The sequence below is a fragment of the Mirounga leonina genome, unplaced genomic scaffold, assembly GCF_011800145.1.
Source record: "Mirounga leonina isolate KUSES-001 unplaced genomic scaffold, KU_Mleo_1.0 Mir_197, whole genome shotgun sequence".
NCBI classification, from domain to species: domain Eukaryota; kingdom Metazoa; phylum Chordata; class Mammalia; order Carnivora; family Phocidae; genus Mirounga; species Mirounga leonina.
In genome coordinates, this window is record NW_023270494.1 from 6,390,824 (window position 1) to 6,410,751 (window position 19,928).

The 19,928-nt window shown below is 57.4% G+C and overlaps 1 protein-coding gene across 1 annotated transcript; it reads right to left on the reverse strand.

Annotated features, from left to right (window-relative positions):
• Positions 1–1,042: 1,042 nt before the first annotated feature.
• Positions 1,043–19,198, reverse strand: SLC9A3R1 (SLC9A3 regulator 1). The gene is made up of 6 exons (XM_035026090.1): positions 18,290–19,198; positions 6,521–6,682; positions 5,524–5,677; positions 3,448–3,488; positions 2,166–2,255; positions 1,043–1,930 (listed from the first exon to the last, which is right to left on the reverse strand). The coding sequence occupies exons 1-6, from the start codon at positions 18,749–18,751 to the stop codon at positions 1,739–1,741; spliced, it is 1,101 nt and encodes a 366-aa protein (XP_034881981.1). The 5' UTR covers positions 18,752–19,198; the 3' UTR covers positions 1,043–1,738.
• Between the last annotated feature and the right edge of the window lie 730 nt (positions 19,199–19,928).

Here is a 19,928-nt window from a genome sequence, read left to right on the forward strand (position 1 = left end):
GAGAAAAACTAGATCTGACTTTGCTTGCTGAGTACAAAGGGATTTGTTGTGTGTCTGGCCCCTCAGGAGTTCTGTCAGCTTTGTCAGAGGCCCCCCCGGCTTCCCCACCCAACAGGTGAGGTTGGGGGGGGGGGGTCCCTTTGCTGCCCCGTGGAGCAGTCTTTAGGCTTGGCTTACCTGTGAGGGGCTTCCACTAGGGGTCACAAGCTAGAGGCAAGGTTGGGAGGGGGTGGGGCAGGCCCGAGGCCAGGGTTGAATGGTTTCTCTTAAGGATGGTGGGAATCTAAGCTCTAACAGGAGGCCAAGATGACCAGATAGTGACCCAGCCTTCTCTGAACCCTAGGGGCTCCCTGGTTCCTCTTTGATAAGTGGTGTCCTTGAGCATCAGTTTCCCTTCCCTCCACTGGGCCTGGCAGCCTCAGCCCTTGCTGGCCACCCTGGCTGACTTCCAGGATGTGGCCTCAGGTGCCAGGGGTGGAAGAGACCTGGATCTCTTGAGGAGGAGCAGGTTATTTTGCCCTTGGAAAGTCCCCTCCACCCCACCTGCCACAGAGCATGTCCTGGACCATGTCCATGACCCTCCAGTCATGTCCACAGCCAGATAAGATGGGGAATCCGGTGCGAGCTCTGGCCACTCCTGGGGATCCCGCACCTCACTGGCTGTGAGTGGGAGAGATTAAAGCCACGTCTTTGCATTCCAAATGCAGCTCCATCGGGATTCACAATTTCAGTGCTCTGAATTAGAAACTGCATGAAGTTCTCTGAGCATGTGGATCTTCCTTCCACTTCCTACAATAAAGATTTCTCGGGGGCAGCCTTGCATGCATCCAGGAGCTGGGCAGGTCCTATTCTCATGGGACTTGTGCAAAGCCCAGGCAGCTACGGGGCCCAAGGCCCTGTGAACACAGCTACCCACGTTCTACTCCCCCCGCCTGGAGTCCAAGAAGCTTGGACTGTCCTCCCCTCCAGCTGTACCCCACCCTCTCAGCCAGAGGCTACCCTGGGAACACCCAGAGCTCTAAAAGAAGACACAGAGGCTGAGGGAGTTTGGAAGCCAGTTGAATTTCTGATGGAGTTTCCTTACAATAGGGTGGCTGGGCAGGGGTTAGACCCTCTGATGCTGCCTGGGGCTCCAGGGTAGGAGCAGAAACAAAGTTTAAGGCTGAGGTTGCCGCTATGTCCTGGATGCAACAACCTGGGAAATCATGTTAATCAAGGAAATAAAAAATCCCTCTAAACTCTGATACTGCACTCAAAAAAAAAAATCAAATGAACAAAAATAAGATGCCCAAGCCACAGCTCAAGGATGATGGACCCATGTCCATTCCACAATGCTGTTGCTGTCATATGAAGTCCTTGATCAACCCTGGACTCCGTCATCACTTGGGGTCACGAGGGAACAGGACCTCTCACCGGGTCTTGCTTGGTGTGGGTTGCAGTGATGTCCCTGGGGAGTGGCAAGGGGCTGAAGCACTCAGTGGGGAGGATCAGGAAAGAGTCTGCTTTCTGATTGGGGCAGGATGGAAACACATTCACCTTCCCGGAGGTAAGGGAAGAGCATAGTTCTAAAAAAATCAGAGTCACCCGATGCGGGGGAGGGGGGATGCTGGTGCTGATTTGTGTGTCGATTGGGGGTGGGGTGGGGGCGGAGACAGGGAGTGAGTGAGGAGGAGGGTGAAGGAGCTGGGTTGGGGCCTGGGAGCTGGCCAGGCCCTGCCAGGTGCCTGAGGGAGGATGCTCAGAGGTTGCCGAAGAGTTCATTTTTCTTGCTCCAGTCCATCTGCGGGGCCCGCTTGCTGCTGCGCTTCTGGTGGGCCCGCTCTTTGGCCACGGCCAGGGAGATGTTGAAGTCCAAGATGGGGTCGGAGGAGGAGGAGGTAGACGAGGGTGCCGTGGAGTCCTGTTTCCTGGGGCTGTCTTGGGAATTCAGCTGCAAAGAGGCAGCGGCAGAGGGCAGGAGTCAGCGCCTGGCCAGGCGTCCTGGTCCTCAGCCTCGGCAAGGTGGCTCCCTTGGGGCAGTGCCCAGGGAAGCCAGGTCACAAGGACAGAATGTGGCATAGCATGTGACCTCCAAGGCAGGCTGGTGTGCCAGGAATGAGTGTGGCCTGGGAATGGGCTTCCTGTAACCCAGTGCCAACCCTCTGTCCGCCCAGCCGGCAGCCTACCTCCTCACTGGTGTCACTGGAGATGGATCTTGCCAGGGCTGATCTGGGGCTCTCGGAGGCCACCTCGGCCAGAGTTTCACGACTGTTCTCCTGGCACAAAGAGGAAGGGTGTGGGTGGGCAAGGGGTGGGGTGGGGAAGTCCTGAACGAGAAAGGGTGTTCCCAGGGAAGACAGGTGCCTCGGTCTGAGAAGCTCCACTCAAGCCTTTCCCATCGACCCCAAAGCCCCACTGCCTGAGTCTGCCGGGGAGGGGGTGGGGGGGGGCTTGGGGATTGCCGTTTTACATTCCTCTAAGGATCAGAGAGCAGCCTGGTTCCACCACCCAGGTGGGAGGGACCATTGTGGGATTAACTGAATTGCTCACAAGCCCCCCCAACTCCCCAGCTCTCCCAAAGTAGCCTTCAGTGTTGACTAGCCTTTTGGGCCAGTGACCATGGAGGGGCTTCATGGAGTGTGGAGATACTGAGGGCCTCTGCTTGGCACAGGGAACTGTGTGATACTCCTTGAATTTCTTGCAGCCCACGTGTTTCCTTGGACTTGACCCCAGGAATCTTGAAACCTTAACCTCAAAGCAGCTAAGAAGGGCTTTGAAGGAATAAGGGGAATGAGAGTTCTAGGCCCACAGATGGAGTGACAGAAGGTTCAGGTGGCCCAGGGCCACCCCCCCCCCCACTCCCACAGTGGCCCCTGGGGATGGGAGCCCTTTGAGCAGACCCTTCAGAGAGCTCCAGCTCTGTGGTCTGACTCTGCGCCAGCCTGTCCCAGAGTGAAGGTCTTGGCCAAGGCTTCAGCTTGGTGCTCAGCCTCCGCCTGGGTTCCTCTGCGGCCTCAGCTGGCACCAGGCCCCACCATCTCTTCCCCAGCCTCCACTGCCTTCTCTTCCCCTCAGCCCAGGGAGGAGGGGAGGAGGGGCTTTGTTCTCCCAACCCAGACTGGAAGTAGCAGGGCCCAGGCAGTGTGCGTCCAGACACTGAAGCTCTGTTCTTGGGGGGAAGAATGGCCTCTTCTGTACGGTGGGGAGTTGAAGGCGGGGCTTGTCACCAGGATGGCGGGCTGCAGAGGGGCCTGGCTAGGCCTCTCCCTCCCAACTGCCTTGGCTCTACATGGGGGTTGAGGGGTGCACCGGCAGTTACAGAGCTTGGAGCTCAGGAGGGAGCAGCTTGGAAACGGGAGTTTCAAGCTGAGCCAGACCGCCGTCCTTGTCCCAACCATGCCACCTTCCACCCTTCTCCTGCAGCCCCTGGCTTGAGAGCCAGAGAAGCATTAGAGGGTCTGCCTTTACCTTCTGAATCTCCCCGTTGGTAAAGGGCTCAGGCAAGGGACCTAGGAAGGGAAAAAAACAAAACAGCAGAGGTGAGTCCAGAAGCTCTGGGGAATACGGATGGAGTAGCGCCCAGAGAGGAGGGAGAGCTTCGGGGTTTGGGCCATAATTAGACCTTGTGCCCTACATCAGTGTTTGGGTCTCTTGACTGCAACCCTCGGGAAGTACTGCTGACATTCTGATGACCCAGCACACACACAGACTGCGTGTAACAAGTTTCACAAAATGACATTGACCCTTACTACCTTGTAATGCTCTCCAGTACTTTCAGCTCAATTTCATTTAAAGAAGTATGCTAGTCTCTGCCTATTAAGTTGATCTTGCGAACCACGGATGGGTAATGAGCAATTTGTTAAAACCACTGTCCTAGAGGGGGAGGAAATTCCCGGCTGGCTGCCTGAGAATCACCTGGGAAGCTTGTTAGAAATGCAGATCCCCAGGCCTGGCACCAGAGCCTGATGTTTCCTAGAGGAAGCGTCACCAGAGTTGGAACCACACCCCAGATTCTGGTTAGTACCTGCCTCAGCTGAAGGAGAAAATAATCCCCACTCCTGCTTGCCAATGTGCGGGTGAGTGGGTGCTCAGAAGGAGAGAACACCAGCCTGGGGTCCCCCTCACTGGGCTCACTCAGGTAGGGGCCCCACCTGGCTGTAAGGCAGGACCGTTCCACCTCTGGGGCTGGCCAGCCTGGGTGGGTTTCTTCTGAACTCTTAGTTTACGATGAACACGCATCTTTCCGGCTGGCCTGGACGTGGGGCTTACCTGACTGTCACATTTCCTCCCCATTGCTACCCACCCTCTTCCCACAGTGGGCTGGGCTGGGGCTCGCTGGGATACAGGGACCCTCACCCACTCCCCCCTGCCCCAGGCTGCTGGGAGGAGCGGAGGGCAGCCTGGAGGACCCCCCCCCACCAGATACCTGGGGAGGAGACTTGCCCTCAGGCCGTTCCCTGTGTGGCTCCTCCGGCCTGAAGGCTACAATCACTGGCGGCCCATCCCACCCAGCCAGAGAGATAAGAAGGAATGTCTGAGGGCTGATTTCTTAGGGGTAGGTGGGGGAAGGATGCTGGAGGCCTCAGGGGAAGGTATTTGAGAAGCTGTGTGGAATCCAGATCTCAGCTGTCTTCCCCATACCATGTGGCCAAGAGCAAGGCTGGGGCTTCTCGGGGCCTCAGTTTCCCCCTCACTTAAGAAAGCCACTATCTGAGTTCTCTGGTTTCTGTGAACTTGGGAAACAAGGGTAAGGTGGTGCCCCACCTTCCATGCCTGGAGTTGGCTTCCACTTGACCCCTCCACCTAGGAATCTTAAGTCTGTGGCAGGACCTTTAGGTGGATCACCCCCCTACAAAATAAAACCCTGACACCTTTAAGGAGGCCCCACCCACTGCAAAGTCCAAAGAGGTCGTCCCCCCCACCCCCCAACTTTCCAGGGAGAAAGTCCAGACCAGGGAGAAGAGCTTTAACTCCTCCCTGCCCTTGGGCAGTAGCCTGGCCCTGTTTGGCTGGGGCTTGGGCAGGGGGAGGTGCCAGCCTGATATGGGGGATGGGGAGGGCAGGAGCCCAGGGACCAAGGAGGGACCCACTGCTGTCTAGAGCCAGTGAGCCTGGGTTTCCAAGACAACCTGAGAAGGGAGGGGAGGCACTGGGCCCCTGTCACTGGACTCCTGATCTGACCAAGCAAAGCTGGAGTTAACCCTTCCCTTGCACGAGCGCTGCCTGGAGAACCTGCTCAGGGTGCAGGGGCTGGGGGCTGAGGCTTCCCTCTGGTGCTGCAGCTTTGGTCTGGGAATAAGTACCTCCGTCCTGTCCCGCCATCCCTTGGGCCGGCCTAACCCTGTCCTATGCAGTCCGCAGAAACCCACTGCCATCCCACCTCCTCCCTGACATCAGGCCCCTCTTTCCCAACCTTCGCTTTTGGCCTCCCCTGAAGGAGAGGGAGGGAGCTCTGAAGCAGGAAGCTGCACCCCCCCTCACCCGGGACACAGTAAAACCTAGCACTGGCCAACATTCCTGACTTGGGGGCTGCCATCTGCTCACCATTCAGGTGCTCCTGAGATGGGATCACTTTGCATTTCTTGAAGAACTCATCAGTCTCCCTGTCGACCACCAGCAGCTTGGTCTCATCCCCACCAGCCTTGATGGCAGACACCACATCGCCATGCTGCTTGCCCTCCACGCAGACCCCGTTCACCTGTGGGGGGTGGGGGGTGCTGGGGTTACTGGCACAGTTTTGGGGGGTAGGTGGGGGTGGTATGAACCGTCCCTTTCGTGTCCTCGGCCAGTTGGCAGTCTGGGGATGCGAAGCACCCCCCCCTTGCCTGTGGAGTCTTGAACTAAGCCAAGTGGTCCTCCCACTTGACAATCAAATGAGGAGGCAGGACCCATGAGAAAAGCCAAAGAAAATATCCAGAAAAGACTAAACAAACACAGCTGTGATAGAAGGACAGGAAAGATCGGGCAGGCCTGGGATGGGCCCAAGCGTTTCTATGTACTTACGTCTGACTTCCCGCTCTGGACCGTGGTTTGCTCCCGTGTAAAATGAGAAGTCTTGGGAGAGCTGTTCTAGCTCTAAGGTTCTAAGACTGAGATTCTGGGTCCTGCCCATGGCACGGGGTTCATGTTTCCCTTCCTCCTGAGCACCACACAAGAGTGTCTGAGTGCACCTGCCAGCATGGAGGCCTCAGGCAGTAGGAAACTGTGGGCGGCCCCACACGTCTACTGGAATGGCTGGGTGAACCCTGGGCCACTGAGTGTGTGTCTCTCAGTGAATAAGAACCCAGAGAAGGTGGGGGCAGGAAAGAAGTCCACCCACCATCCACCACCCTTCCTTCCCTCCCTCCTGCCCACCCACCCACCCACCATGCTTCTCCTCTCTCTGGCTCCCTCCCTCCCTCCCTCCATCTGGGATCTATGTGCCACCTGGACCCCTTGGGCCAACGAAGGAGCAGGTGGTGGGATGGCTGCCCCAGGAACTGCTTATCTGGGTGGAGGTAGGCAGGAAGGGGGTGCCTGGAAAGAGGGCGAGAAGCGTTACCTCCACAATGCGGTCCTGAGCCCGGAGCCCTGAGGCCTCGGCAGGCGAGTCTGGGTCCACTGCCCGGATGAACTGGCCTGGCCTGGACTTGTCGCTGTGCAAGTTGAAGCCGTAGCCATTGGCACCCTTCTTCATGGTGCAGAGCCGGGGCCGAAGCTCACGCTGTGGGGATAAGGGAGGGTCCATGGCCATTCTCCGTCATCCTAGGTCCCGCCCTCCCTGCCAGGTGCCTGACACCCCCCGCCCAGGGAACACATGGGAACCAGACAAGTTTGCTGAGATCCCACAGAGCAATTTGAGAGAATGCTGGGCTGGGACCCAGAAGACCTGGCATCGTAGCAAACTGCCCAGGTGCCCCATCCAAGCCGTTACCTCCTTCTGGCAAATGGGAAGTGGGACCAGTTTAGCTCAAGTCCCTCCCCTTGTGACAGTCTAAGGTTAACTGTGTTATTTTGATTGTTACCTTATCCCTCCCCTGTAAAAGTTCAGTCTGGCCCCCTTTGGGGTGGGGGTGGCACGGCTGTTAGCCTGGCTGGGTGACTGGGGATCTGGGCCCCTTGGTACCCAGTTCTCTGCAGCAGGGGAGACAGGGCAGGTGTTTACTGAAAGCTGGTCAGCATGTTTATAGTAAAGCCTTTTCCCCATCCAAACCAAACGGCCCAGCCAAAAGGCAGCAGGCGGCCAGATGACCCCAGACCCGGGGGAAGCACAGCCAGGGGTCCTGGACAGGACAGGGACCCCCACCAGCAGAAGGCTGGGGGCACAGGAAGCAGCAGAACCCCAAAGGCCCTGTTGGGGAAACCTGAATGGGGAAGGGGCCATGAAAAGCAGGGCTAGGCTGCAGGGAGCCCAGCGTGGCTGTGGCCACGGCCCAGAGTGGGGACTGAAAGGGCTTAGGTAGGTTTTTCTCCAGCACTTGGACACTCAGCTGAAAATGGTTTTCACCATCCTTGGTCCAACTTAAGCAGCTTAGCTTAGACGCTGCAGCCCTAGGACCCATTTACACAATGGAGGGAATCTGGGTGTGCATGGGCCAAGCAACTGGAACCTTGGCCAGAAGCTTGAGCCCAAGGGCTGACTTGGGGGTCCCTCTTCCCCTCCTCCCAGGCCTGGGCAGGGCTGCAGCAGCCATCCAGCTAGTGCCCGGTGATCTCCCAGGCCACCAGGCAATGAGTGAAGGCTGGAGTCAAGGCCCTGGCCCCAGGGTCAGCTTCCCTACTTACTAGCTCTGTGACCCGGGGCAAGTAATTTCCTTCTTGCGCCTCTGGTTCCTCATTTATAGGGTCCCAGGGTCGCCGTGAGGCCGAGTGAGGTAATTCACACAGGTGGCAACACTTCACAACTTCAAAATCCCTGTGCACGTGCAGACCTTCCCAGTGCTGGGACCACTAGAATATTCACATGAATCCGAGAAGGGAGATTCTGGGGGGTAGGGTGGGGGCCAGGCTGCTCTGAAACGCCAGTCCCCAGCTGGGAGCAGAGCTGGCCAGGGAGGCAGTGAAGGAGAGGAGAGCTTACAGGCCTCCTGCCCCAACTTGCCAGTCCCAGGAGGCAGCTACCATCTGGGGCTCCCCACCCCTCCACTCTCATGGGGGTTGGGGGTGGCCGAAGGGTGACTTTGCCTTCCTTCAACTGCCCAGGCAGGTCTTTCCGTGTTTCAGGATGTTGGTGGGGGTTGTGGAGAGGAAGACAGGAAGGAGGGGTGATGGTTGGACCTGTGTTCACCCTGATCTGGGCCAGAGGCCCTGGGCCCTTCCCTAGTTTCTCCTTCAGCAGGCTCCTCTCACCCCATACAATAGCAAAGCCAGAGAAGCAAGCATTAAAAAAAAGTGGGGGGGGGCAGAGGGGGGCCCCAGTGGTTGTGAAGCATCCTCTTCTCCCCAGCTCTCCCTGTCAGCAGGGTGCAATCCCAGGAGGGCCCCCCTCCTCCCTGCGTGGGCTGCTTATCCCCTGGCAGCCCCCACAGGATCTTGTTCGGGAGTAAGTGAGGCTCTTCTCCCCTCCAGCTAATCCCTCCACAAAGCCGCCAGCCCTCCCCCAGGCCGAGGTGAGCAGGAACAGGTCTGACCAGTTGCCACCACCGTGCAGGCTCAGCTTTCTGCCCCAGCCAGGCAGAGCCTGCAATCACCCTGAGAAAGCAGGGAGGAGAATCGTGCAGGGGGGTGGGGGGGAGGTGGTGCAAGCAGCTCTGACGTCCCTGCTTCTCCCCACCTCCTCTCATTCCAAAGAGCCTTCCCATAGCAACCTCGCTGGGGCTGGTCACCCCCATTCGCAAGACGGAGAGTCCAGATGTTAAGCCCGCTGCCTGATGTCACCCAGCTTCATAGTGGAGGAGCCGGAGCTCCCACAAGGTCTCTGACTTGGACCCTGTGTTCCTTCCACCATCCATGGGCTGGCCCCGAAGGACCCAAGTCCAGACTGGGAGGAGGCCTCAGCGGGAGTCATAAACATGGGCTGCTCTCCCACAGTGGTGGCGGTCTCTGCTGGGAGGCAGCTGGTCGCTGATGAAACCACAGCCTTCCTTCCGGGTGCTCAAGGCCTCTTGCAGCCAGAGCTCCAGCCTGAGCTTGGGATGAGCGATGCAGCAGTGGGCAGGCCTGGGCTGGGGCAGCCTGGCGGTCAGGCCTGGGTCTCAGGGCCGCAGGCTTCTCTTACTGATCCTTGGCATGGGCATGCTTCCCTGCACGGCGTCTGGTGCTCTGTCATTAAAGGCGGAGGGCCTGCTTTGAACCTCGCTCCCCTCTGCCAGTCCCAAGCCATGGGGATTGGAGGAAATGGGGCTCAGCTCCCCCACTGCTCCCTTCCCCCTGTACTGGGACCTGCTCCATTACCCTCTGGGGGGTGGCTGAGCAGGGGGGCAAGAAGCTCCAGCTGGTTTCCTGAAATGTTAAGACACCTACAGAGTCCCATCCAGCTCCCTCCTTCCTAAGTCCCTGGGGGCTCCCCCCCTTCCCAAGGGGGGGGGGGACTTCTCTTCTTCCAAGGAGACCAGCCTGTTTTTCTCCACCCCTCCCTCAGCTGTCTCCAGGAGGTGTCACTGCCAGATGCTGAGTCAGCCCATCAGAGGAGCCCATCCCAGCAGCCAGGGTGGAGGCTGGTGCTGGCAGGAGGAGTCCCTGGGCAGAGCCTGGCCACTGTTGTTCCTGGGCCTGCACCCCCAGCGCTGAAGTAGAATCTGGATCCTGCCTCTGGGGAAAGGGGGCAGATAGAAAGTCCAGGCCATCTTGGCCTGGTGTGTGCCCCCGGGAGCTTGGGAGGGGCCCTGTGCCACAGTACCAGCTCCAGAGGGGTCCAGAGCTGGGAGTGGGGAGGCAACTTCAAGGGGAACATGGCCTCAGAGCGTTCAGAGTGCCAGGTGGGGCTCCCAGTAACTATGACAGGTCAGAAGTAGAAATCAGGACCTGCTCAGTGAGGAGCCTGGTGGAGACTCGGAAGCAAGAGGAAGGAACAAGAGGCAACGGTGGCCAAAGGACAGTGCAAATGAGCGGGGGGGCTGGGGGGGCGGGGTGGGTCTGAGTCTCACTTCCAGGCAACACCAGACAAGCTTTCCAGAAAAGACCTTGCCAGAGAGCTGCCTCCAGACTCTTCTCCTGGAGACTTCTCCCACCCTCAGGTTGTCAGGCTGTCCCAAGTCCTGTGACAGGCCCCCGTGGCTGTCCCCTCCATTCCCCCTTCTCTCCCAGGGAGCCCAGCCCGGCCCCAAGTGGCCACCCAGTCACCCCCCCCCCCCCCCCCCCCGCCCTGCAGCCCTGGGAGTGGACGGATGGGGAATTCAATAGGCGCCACTAGCAACCACCTGGAAAGCCGAGGAAAGTCGATACCCTAATCCCAGTGCCCGTCTCTGGGGAGCAGGCCCAGGGCCGCTCCCTGTTCCTCCTGCAGGAGGGCTGCTGGGGGCCAACGCCCCATTGGGCCCAGCCCCTCCCTGGCCGATGTCATGGTGATGGGCCCTATAGAAAACAGCCAGGCTGCTTCCAGAAGGCCAGCCAGCTCTGGGCCCCAGAAGGAATGGGCTGGTAGAACAGGAAGACCACCAGGGTGGCTAGGGGAACAACAGAGGTGACCCTCACCTCCCAAGACTGCCCTTCCCCCAGCCCAGCCCAGCCCAGTCCAGCCAAAGGCTCTTGTTTATGCAGATAAGATTGAAGCCTGATGCCCCAGGGAGATCAGCCCCAACAATGGGGTGGGCGACAGGGGGCCAGGGGAGTGGTTCTGGTGGGGGTGGGATATGGGGTATGCTGGGCATTGGGAACGGTAGCTGCTCTGGGAGGCAGCTTGGTTGTTCCACGGAACTCTAGAGACACAAGCTTGGGTCTGGTGCTAGCTCTTCAAGGAAGCCATGATGGATGGCGAGAGCTGGCCTGGCCTGAGGGTGACATGTGACTGGGCAGCAAGGGGGCACCGTCCTCAGGGCAGGTTGGGAAGTGACCAGGAGCTCAGACTGCTGGCCAGTGTCCTGAGCTCTAGGCTAAAGGCATCCTCTCCTCACCCGAGGTACAAAAAAAGGCTTGGCAGCCACTGACCCATGCCCCACGGCCCTGGTGTGGCTTTACTTCACCCTACAGGACCTTCCCCACCCAGGTCTGTGCAGACTGAGGGATGTTGGACACCTCCATTTGCAAAAAAGGACCTCCTCTAGCCCTTGATCTTGTCCTTCCTGTTTCTCAGTGGGAAGGCCCCTCTCAGGAGCCCAGCTGGGTGGATCTGGGAGGGAGACCTATGCTAAAGTGGGAGCTCTTCTCCCAGGCCCCACGCAGGGGCCCTGAGCCAGCTTCTCCCTCTGGTTCTTTTCTCCTGGTGCTGGCCAGAGACCCACCCGAAGGAGTTTGGCTCAGGTCTCCCCAGGGCTGGGCAAGCCTGGGACGGAGTAGGCTGGTACGTGGGCTGCTGCCTGGCTGGACACCATCCAGGCTGGCCGCCCCATGCCCGCCTGCTCCACAGGCAATGCATCCTCACTCTCCTCCCAGAAGTCACTGGATTTAACTGCTGTCCTGAGAGGGACAAAGACCTTCAGAGAGCTTGTGTAATTGGGGCTCTATTAAAATAACAACTAGAAGCTAATGTTTACTGAGCCCCTACTGGGTGCCAAGGACCGCGCCAGGCTTTTCTGTGCATTTTCTCATTCACACCCAACTATAGTCCTGTGAGGAAGGTACTCTTGCCCTCAGTTCCCAGATGAGGGAACTCAGGTTCAGAAAGATCACATAAATCGCTCAGGTACACAGCTGAGGGGAGGAGAAGGCAGGCTCTAAACTCAGGTGGGGAGTAGCCCTGTCCAACAGGAACAGAATGTCGGTCAGGTAGGCAATTTAAAATTTCCCAGTAGTCACATTAAAGTAAAAAAGAAATTAGAAATTAATTATAATTATCTTATTTCACATAATATGCCCAAACTGCTACCATTTCAACATACCCACTTCAGAATTATTAACAGCATATTTTATGTCTTTTTGTTCGTAGGACGTCTTCAAAATCTGGTGTGCATTTCTTACTTCCAGCACATCTCAACTGGGACGAGCACATTTCAAGCTCTAAGCGCCACACATGGCCAGTGGCTGCCACAATGGCCTGCTGATATTCTAGAGGCCTCACCCTCAATCATTAGGCTGTCAGCCCCAAAACTATTTTTTAAAGATTTATTTATTTTAGGGACGGTGTGCACGTGCAAGTGGGGAGAATCTCAAGCAGACTCTCTGCTGAGCGTGGAGTCCCACCACACGAGCTCTATCCCACGACCCTGCGATCATGACCTGAGCTGAAAATCGTGAGTGCACACTCAACTGACTGAGCCACCCAGGTGCCCCCTGCCCCCGGCAAAACACGTTTCTAAATCACCCTTCCCATACACAGACCTTTGCTATTTTCTTTTTCCACACACATACTTGAACTGGGCACCATGACCTTATAACACAACCAGGGGAGGCAGGAGACTGACTCTAGGAAGTCAGAGCTCTAGCCTCAGATGACACAACAATGAGTGAATTAGGGAATTTGTGCCCCTCATCCTTTTCTAAGGCACAGGAACCCAAACATTGCCCAGAGGGCCAGGGACATGGTGAGTTGTCCTACTCCAGGGGTGAAAGAAGGCCAAGGCCAACAGTTAAGGTTGGCCTTCAGCGGGGGCCCTTTGTGCTACAAGGAAGGCCCAGAGCCAACAAGGGTGGGTTCTTAGGACTCAGGGGGTTGGGGTAAGGTAGAGATTTGGTGGCCAGACTCCAGATCCCAGCCCATCACAGGAGAAGGGTGGGGCCAGGAGCCAGGCCACTTCTGGGCTGACGCATTTTCCTGGTGGTGCTGAAGGATACCCCCTACAGACAGAAGCTACCGGGACCCTTCCTTCCAAGGAGCTGGTGCAAGCAGCCTGAATTTATTCCACTGTGATGGCTCTTATGTGGCCCAGAATGTGATGGGCAGAGACACCCAGCTGGACAGTCAGGTCCTCAAGCGTGGCTGAATGGATGTGCAGGCACTGGAGTCAGAGGGCCGGGTTCCAAGATACACCCCCATCCATGTGGTAAGGTCTCACTAGCTGAGAGCCCTGGGGCCACCCACCTGAACCGGCCAAGCCTCCGTTTCCATGTAGACCATGGGGGCTAATATCTGTCTCATGGGCAGTTTTGTAGATTGAATGACGTTAAGGCATATTATTTTTTTTGTTTATTTTTCTAAAGATTTATTTATTTGAGAGAAAGAGAGAGACTTGGGGCTCGATCTCATGACCCTGAGATTATGACCTGAGTGGAAATCAACAGTCGGATGCTTTAACAGACTGAGCCACCCAAGCACCCCAACATAAGGCATGTTTAGTACACAGCACATTGCCAGACACAAATAATAGCTGTCATTTACTGAATAATTACTATCCGCTCACAAAATGGAGAAACTAATACCTAACTTGCAGGGCTGTCACAGGGGAATCTGTGAAATGGACATCAGTATCTTTATGGCACAAGGCTGCACTAGAACTCTGAGTTTCCTTCCCTGCTCGGGTTACTCCATCTCAGAGCAGCGAAAAGCAGAGGAACATCTAATACTGGGGTCGAGAACTCTGGCCTCTCTGTAAATGGCCTGCAGCACTAATTCCTAAGTGCTCGCCCACCTCCCCAGGGCCCCATGGGATGGGAAGTCTGGAGAGGAAGAGAACGGCCCGCATCTAGACATACGGAGGATGCCCCATTCTGTCTCCAAGAGAATTACCTCCAGAATTATTGATTTAACTCTACAGGAACCTGAAGGTAGGAACCAGGGGAGAAGGAGATCCCAAATATATGGCTTAAGAGAAGGAACCAACACTCAAACTATCACATACCCTGTCTAAAATCCAAACATCCTACAGCTCAGACTCTGTTCTGCCCTCCCAAACTCCAACTTGGCCAGTGGGAAATGGCCTGCCTGTCCTGGGAAAGAAGTTGGTAGGCTGCCAGTGAATTCTGCCCACCCACCCACCCACCTTGCTGCCTAGGGTGCCCGCACTGTTTCTTTTTCTTTTAATTTAAATTTTATTTGTTTATTTATTTTAAAGATTTTACTTATTTAAGAAAGAGAGTGAGTACGAGCGACCTGGGCGGGGAGGAGCAGAGGGAGAGGGAGAAGCCGGATCCCCGCTGAGCAGGGAGCCACATGTGGAGCTCTGCGTCCCAGGACCCTGGGATCATGACCTGAGCTGAAGGCAGCCGCTCAACCGACTGAGCCATCTAGGCACTCCAAATTTATTTTTTAAGTAAGCTCTGTGCCCAATGTGGGGATCAAACTCAGGACCCCGAGACCAAGAGTCACACGCTCCATGGACTGAACCAGGCAGGTATCCCAGCCTGAGCTGTTTCTGCCTCTGGGATCAGGGTCAGATCTGGCAGGAATGCACCGCAAGCTGGGTACTGACACACACACACACTCCTATCATCTCATCAAATCTCCCCAAAACCCTGCAAGGTGGGTTCTGGTGTTCCCATTTCACAGAGGTAGAAGCTGAGAGTTGCAGGCAACAATGGACAATTTTAGCTTTCTAGTCCCCAGATGGAAGACGCTAGCAGGCAAGAAAAAGGAGTGGGTAGGTTCTGCCTGGAATTTCGATCTCTGGGTGTGCCTGAGGCACAAACAGGCCCAGGTGTGCTGGACTGAGATGAATTAGGATAAAGGTGCCTAATGGCTGTTATGCATTCATTCATTCAAAAATTATGTGAGCCCTTCCCTACTCTGTGCCAGGCACAGCGCGGGGGTTAGAAACACAAAGCAGCCACAGCCTTCGCCCTCCTCACCATTGCAAGGGGTCAAGATCATGAACAGATGATTCGAATATTGATTGTTCATAGCAATAAAAGACGTAGAGGACAGACACGAGGAGGGGAGCCAAGAAAACGCTCATTCTGCCTGCAGGGTAAGGCTATGCGGGCCGTGAGTGGTTTTGCAGAGTGTGCCTCGTGGAGTAGGTTCCCAGGCTGATGGGTATCGTTGGGCTGCCAGATTGGGAAGGGCTGTGGAGCACCTTCTGATTATTCAAGAGCAGTGGCCTCCGACCGAGCGTTCACAGAGCGCCAGGCTCGGACACAGCTGCACTAGCCCAAGGAGGGGCAGGTCCAGGGCTGGCTGCCCCGCGGCGGGGGGCATGTAACGAGCGAAATACTTACCAATTCAAATACCAACAGAGACGTTTGCAGAGCAGTAACTTAGTGCCAGGCACGAAGCTACTGCCTTTACAGACCTGCCCGTGTAATCCCCACCCCATGTAGCAGCTGCTACGCTCCAACTTCCACAAGAGGAGACAGAGGCCTCGGAGGTTAAGACACTTGGTTTGGGGCGCCTGGGTGGCTCAGTCGTTAAACGTCTGCCCTCGGCTCAGGTCATGATCCCAGGGTCCTGGGATCGAGCCCCCGCATCGGGCTCCCTGCTTAGCGGGGAGCCTGCTTCTCCCTCTACTCCCCCCAAACCCCCCCCCCCCGCTCTCTTTCTCTCTCACGCTATCTCTGACAAATAAATAAAATCTTAAAAAAAAAAAGACACTTGGCTCGAGGTGGCCCAGCTAGCACAGCTGTGGCGGCTCAGGCCTGCTGCCCACCCACCACTGTGACTGTGGGGGCTGTGAGCAGGGGTGTTGCTGAACCTTCCTGGGTGGGGGTGAGGAAAGCCACCGAGGGAGCAGGTGGGCACAGCTGGAAGTCCCCTCCCCCCCCTCCTCAGACTGTATTACAGCCACCCCACACCCTCTGCCCTGTAGGATTCTTGACCCAGGCTGGTCTTCCCAATGAGATGTCACCTGCCACCCAATCTCTGCGTGGCACTTGTCCACCTAACACCTTTTTCACTTGTGAGAACCAATGAAGATACCATTAACAGTCTCCACTTTGTAAACAAATTCAGGCTAAAACTAATTAGTAAAACTCAAATTCTTTATATGAGATGCCTTTTAGGGAAAAAGTCATACTATGTTTATTAACTTTTTTTTTTTTTAAGATTTTATTTATTCATTTGAGACACAGAGATAGAGAGAGAGAGAGCATGAGCAGGAAGAGGGAGAAGCAGGCTCCCTGCTGAGCCAGGAGCCTGATGTGGGGCTCGATCCCAGGACCCTGGGATCATGACCTGAACTGAAGGCAGACGCTTAACCATCTGAGCCACCCAGGCGCCCCAACTTTTTTTTTTTTTTCAGTGACAGGGTGGGTCACCTGCATGGCCACCATACCAGATTTCATGGGCATTTCCTACCAGAGGGACTGGCTTTGCATGAGGAGGAAAGCGTCCTCGCACAAATGCCTGGGCAGAAAGGCGCTCAATTCAGCATCCACTTGGGGCTCAAGTACTTCCCACTATTTGTAAAATCCTAGAGGAGGCAGGTGTCACTCCCCATTTTACAGATGGGAGAACGAAGGCTCAGAGAAGTTCTGTGACTTGCCTGTTGACCTGAAACCCCAAGAGTCCTGGTGATGGTGTCCCCAGGACCGGCTGGAGGGTATTCTATTCCCTACTCCTGGCCTAACAAAGTGCGCACAAATGCAGATGTCCCGTCACCATCTGGGGGAATCCGATTCTGTGGTCACCTGAAAGGAGAGTCAAGCTCGGCTGCTTTCTCAGATGGTATGGTGGGAGTGCCTATGCTAGGTCAAGCCTCCAAGCCCCTGGCATCCTCCACCTTCTCCCAGATCCTCCTGCCCCAGCAGCAAAAACAAACCGAAAACAAAAATGAAAGGGCAAGGGGAGGAGCTGAACATAAAGGCATCTTGGCGGGGGAGGGGGAGTGGGGAGGTGGTTACTTGTGCCAGTGCCGAAGTCCAAAAAAAAAAGGGAATGGCAAATCGATACCCTCAGCTCAGCACAAAGTTCAAACTGGATTTCTGCCTGAGACCAGAGGTCATGGGTTCCAACTCCCTGGTGTCAAACCCCTGCCAGGGATGCTCCGACCCCTCCCCCATCCTTGCCAATGCCAGCTTGGCAGTGGCAGGAACTGGGACCCTGGCGGCCCTTGTATTCCCAGCACCCAGCTCTGGCTGGATGGGGCTCCTGCTGACCTCACTTCCTTCACTTCCACCAAACCAGCTGGTCCTCTCCAGATCCACCTTCTACCTTAAGGCTGAAGGGTGTCCTTTCTGTCCAGGGAGGCTTCTGATGGCATCATGGACACTCCTGCCACACGCTGCCACCAGGTGGAGGGCTGGTGCAAGCCAAACGGGCCCTGGGAGGCCCAGGCTCTGCTCCCTGCAGTCTGCACCCTAAGGCCTCCCCCTTCACTCTCTGGGGACAGAAGGCTCTCATCACAGCTCCTGTTTTCCTACTGCGCTGATCCAAACTGGGACCGTTTGGGAAACACCAAACATGGGCAAAAAGCAACCAGCCTGCTTGCTGTCCTGGGACTGGAGTGAGACAGACAATGACAGGGCAAGACCACCTGCCTCTGGTGAGTTCCCCTGGCTTCTGCATGGCCAGCGACACCCGACCACTCTCTCCCCACCCTCCTCCCAGCCCTTTCTCTTCCTCCAAGGTCCTCCCCTCCCCTTCCCAGATACAAGCTAGCGCTTACTCCTCACATTCCTGAGACTCATAAATCCTTCTGGGTGGCAGAGCCGCCACCACCCCCGAGACGCCTCTGCACCTCCTCCCCGCACCCCACCCCCACACATCGCCCTGAGCCGGTGGGGCTCCTTCTCTTAAAAGTCACACTGTACTTCAGGAGGATGAAGTCCAGCCGGGCTGAAGTTAATGATACACGCACCAGCCGGCGAGGGTGGGGCGGTGCTGGAGAACCCTGTCCGCGACCCCTCCCCTCCTTGTGCCGGGGCTCCGGACGGAAAGGGGGTTGTTACTCCTCCAGCTCTTTGAAGTCGGCGTGGCGGTTGCTTCACCCCAGCTTCTGCTACCCCCCACAGGGGCCGGGGAGGAAGCTGGCACCTCTGGGGCTGCTGGGAGTGGGGTGGCCGAGGAGGGGAAGGATTGCGGGGATCCGAAGAATGGGAACCGACACCGCCAACAGGGCCGAGGAAAGGGGACTGCACTCCCTTGAGCTGCCCTCCCTCACTCCCACTCCCAAAGGCCAAGGGACAGGAAGTGCAGGTGGCAAGACGCTCAGGGTCCCAGCCCAGTCTGGGAAGAGCGTGGGGGTAACGGGACGCAGCCCCAAGCCAGTGCGACCTGTCGGTAGGCGGAAGCAGTTGCCCCCTCGAGGATCTAGTTTCAGAAAGAGGAGGCAGGCGCGGGGTTGGACGTCCAAGGGGTGCCTGGGTCTCCTCCCGCTTCCCCCTCCCACCCCCTTGCAGTCGCCGCCGGGTCAGGGTCCACACTTACCCGCTCCGGACGGCTCTTTTCGGTCTCGTGCGGCTCCGGCGCGGCGGCCTGCGGCTCATTTTCGCCACCAGCCCCCTGCGCCTCGGTGGCGGCCGGCGGCTCGGCCTGCCCGGGCCCGTCCTGGGCGTGCAGCAGCTCCTCCCGGACCTGGACACCCAGCTTCTGCAGCCGCTCGTCGGTCTCGGGGTCGACCACCAGCAGGCGCACGGCGTTGAGCGCCGCGCGGATGCGGCTCACCACCTGTTGGTGGGTCTCCTTCTCTACGTTCTCGCCGTTCACCTCCACCAGCCGGTCTCCGGCCAGCAGCCCCGCCTTCTCGGCCGGCGAACCGGGCTCCACAAGCCTGATGAACTGGCCCACCTTGCCCTTCTCCCCGTGCAAGTGGAAGCCGTAGCCGTTCGGGCCCTTCTCCAGACAGCAGAGCCGGGGCAGAGGCGCCCCGGCCGCCGCGTCCGCGCTCATCTCGCCCTGCGACGGCTCAGTAGTGAGACTTGGGTCCCCGTTGGGAGCCGGAGGCGGGACGGCTCAACCCTCCTCCCCGCCCTGCGGACCGGCAGGCGGGAGGAAGCACTGCACAGAATCCCCGCGCCGCCGGCTGGGCCGAGCGAACAGGTGTGCGGCGAGCGGCGGCGGCGAACTGCGAGCAGTTGAAGCAGGGGCGCGTGGACCAATCCCCACCCAGCGCGGCGTCTGAGCGATCTCGAATCCGCTCCGGCCCCTTATTCCGGGGGCGGGGCCACACCGAGGGTGTGGACACCGCGGCCCAATCAGAGACCACGGACAGGGGCGCTCGGGCCGGGTGAACGACGCCGGCCAATGGGAACGCGCGGGGGCGGGGTCCTGTGCTCGGCGCGACGCCCCGCGGCGCGAGAAGAAAGAGGGCTCAGGAAGTGGAAGTGTTTGTTACCAAGCGGCCCAAGTTGAGGCGGGGGGCGGGGCGCGTTCCCAGTACTGGGCAGAGGGGCCCTTAGGCTTCTGGTTTTCCCGACCTTTGGCGGGGATTGAGGAGAGCCAACCCACGAATAAAGGACTCTAACGTTTTAACGACCTTTCGCTAAATCCTTGTGTGTACCACAGTGAGGGGTTGGGAGGGTAGGGGGTGGGGAGCGACTGTTGCCGGGGAAACCGCTCCAGCTCCGGGGCTGCGGGGTCCCAGAAGTCTTACGAGTAAGACTAGGTCCACCTCCGGCCCAATAAAGTTGCTTGAATAACGATATTTTCCCGTTCATGGGCTTTGCGTTGTCCGAGGACACGCTTACAGGGTGCGGGCTCTCAACCTCGCTGGGACAGTATGAGGGCTCAGCAGGGAGCCCAGGCTTCCCAGGGCTGCCCACTGAAGACAGGTCACCTAGGACAAGGGTGTGAGCACTGGCGTCAGCGTTTGGCCAGTTAAGTGGGGGAAGAGAGGCAGAACAGAGTCAGGTAACCAATCTCTGAGTACAAGGCAGAGGGAAAGGAGCCCCGGCTTTTTTCAATAGGAAAAAAAAAAGTCCGAATGGGCCGTTAAGACAAACCTTTCAGCTCCTTGCAGATGAAAGGCTGATCACAGAAGTTGGGGAAGGGTCTTTTAAGGGTGAGGTGAGCAGTTGGGGGGCATTGAAGGATGAAGATCAAATGATTGGGGCAGTCAATGACAGTT

Coding starts and splice junctions, on each gene's coding strand:
- SLC9A3R1 (XM_035026090.1), bottom strand. CDS start 18,751: ATGAGCGCGGACGCGGCGGCCGGGGCGCCTCTGCCCCGGCTCTGCTGT. Junction 3,489..5,523: donor ATCTCAGGAGCACCTGAATG/GTGAGCAGATGG, acceptor TTCCCTTCCTAG/GTCCCTTGCCTGAGCCCTTT. Junction 2,256..3,447: donor CCAACGGGGAGATTCAGAAG/GTAAAGGCAGAC, acceptor TCTTTGTGCCAG/GAGAACAGTCGTGAAACTCT.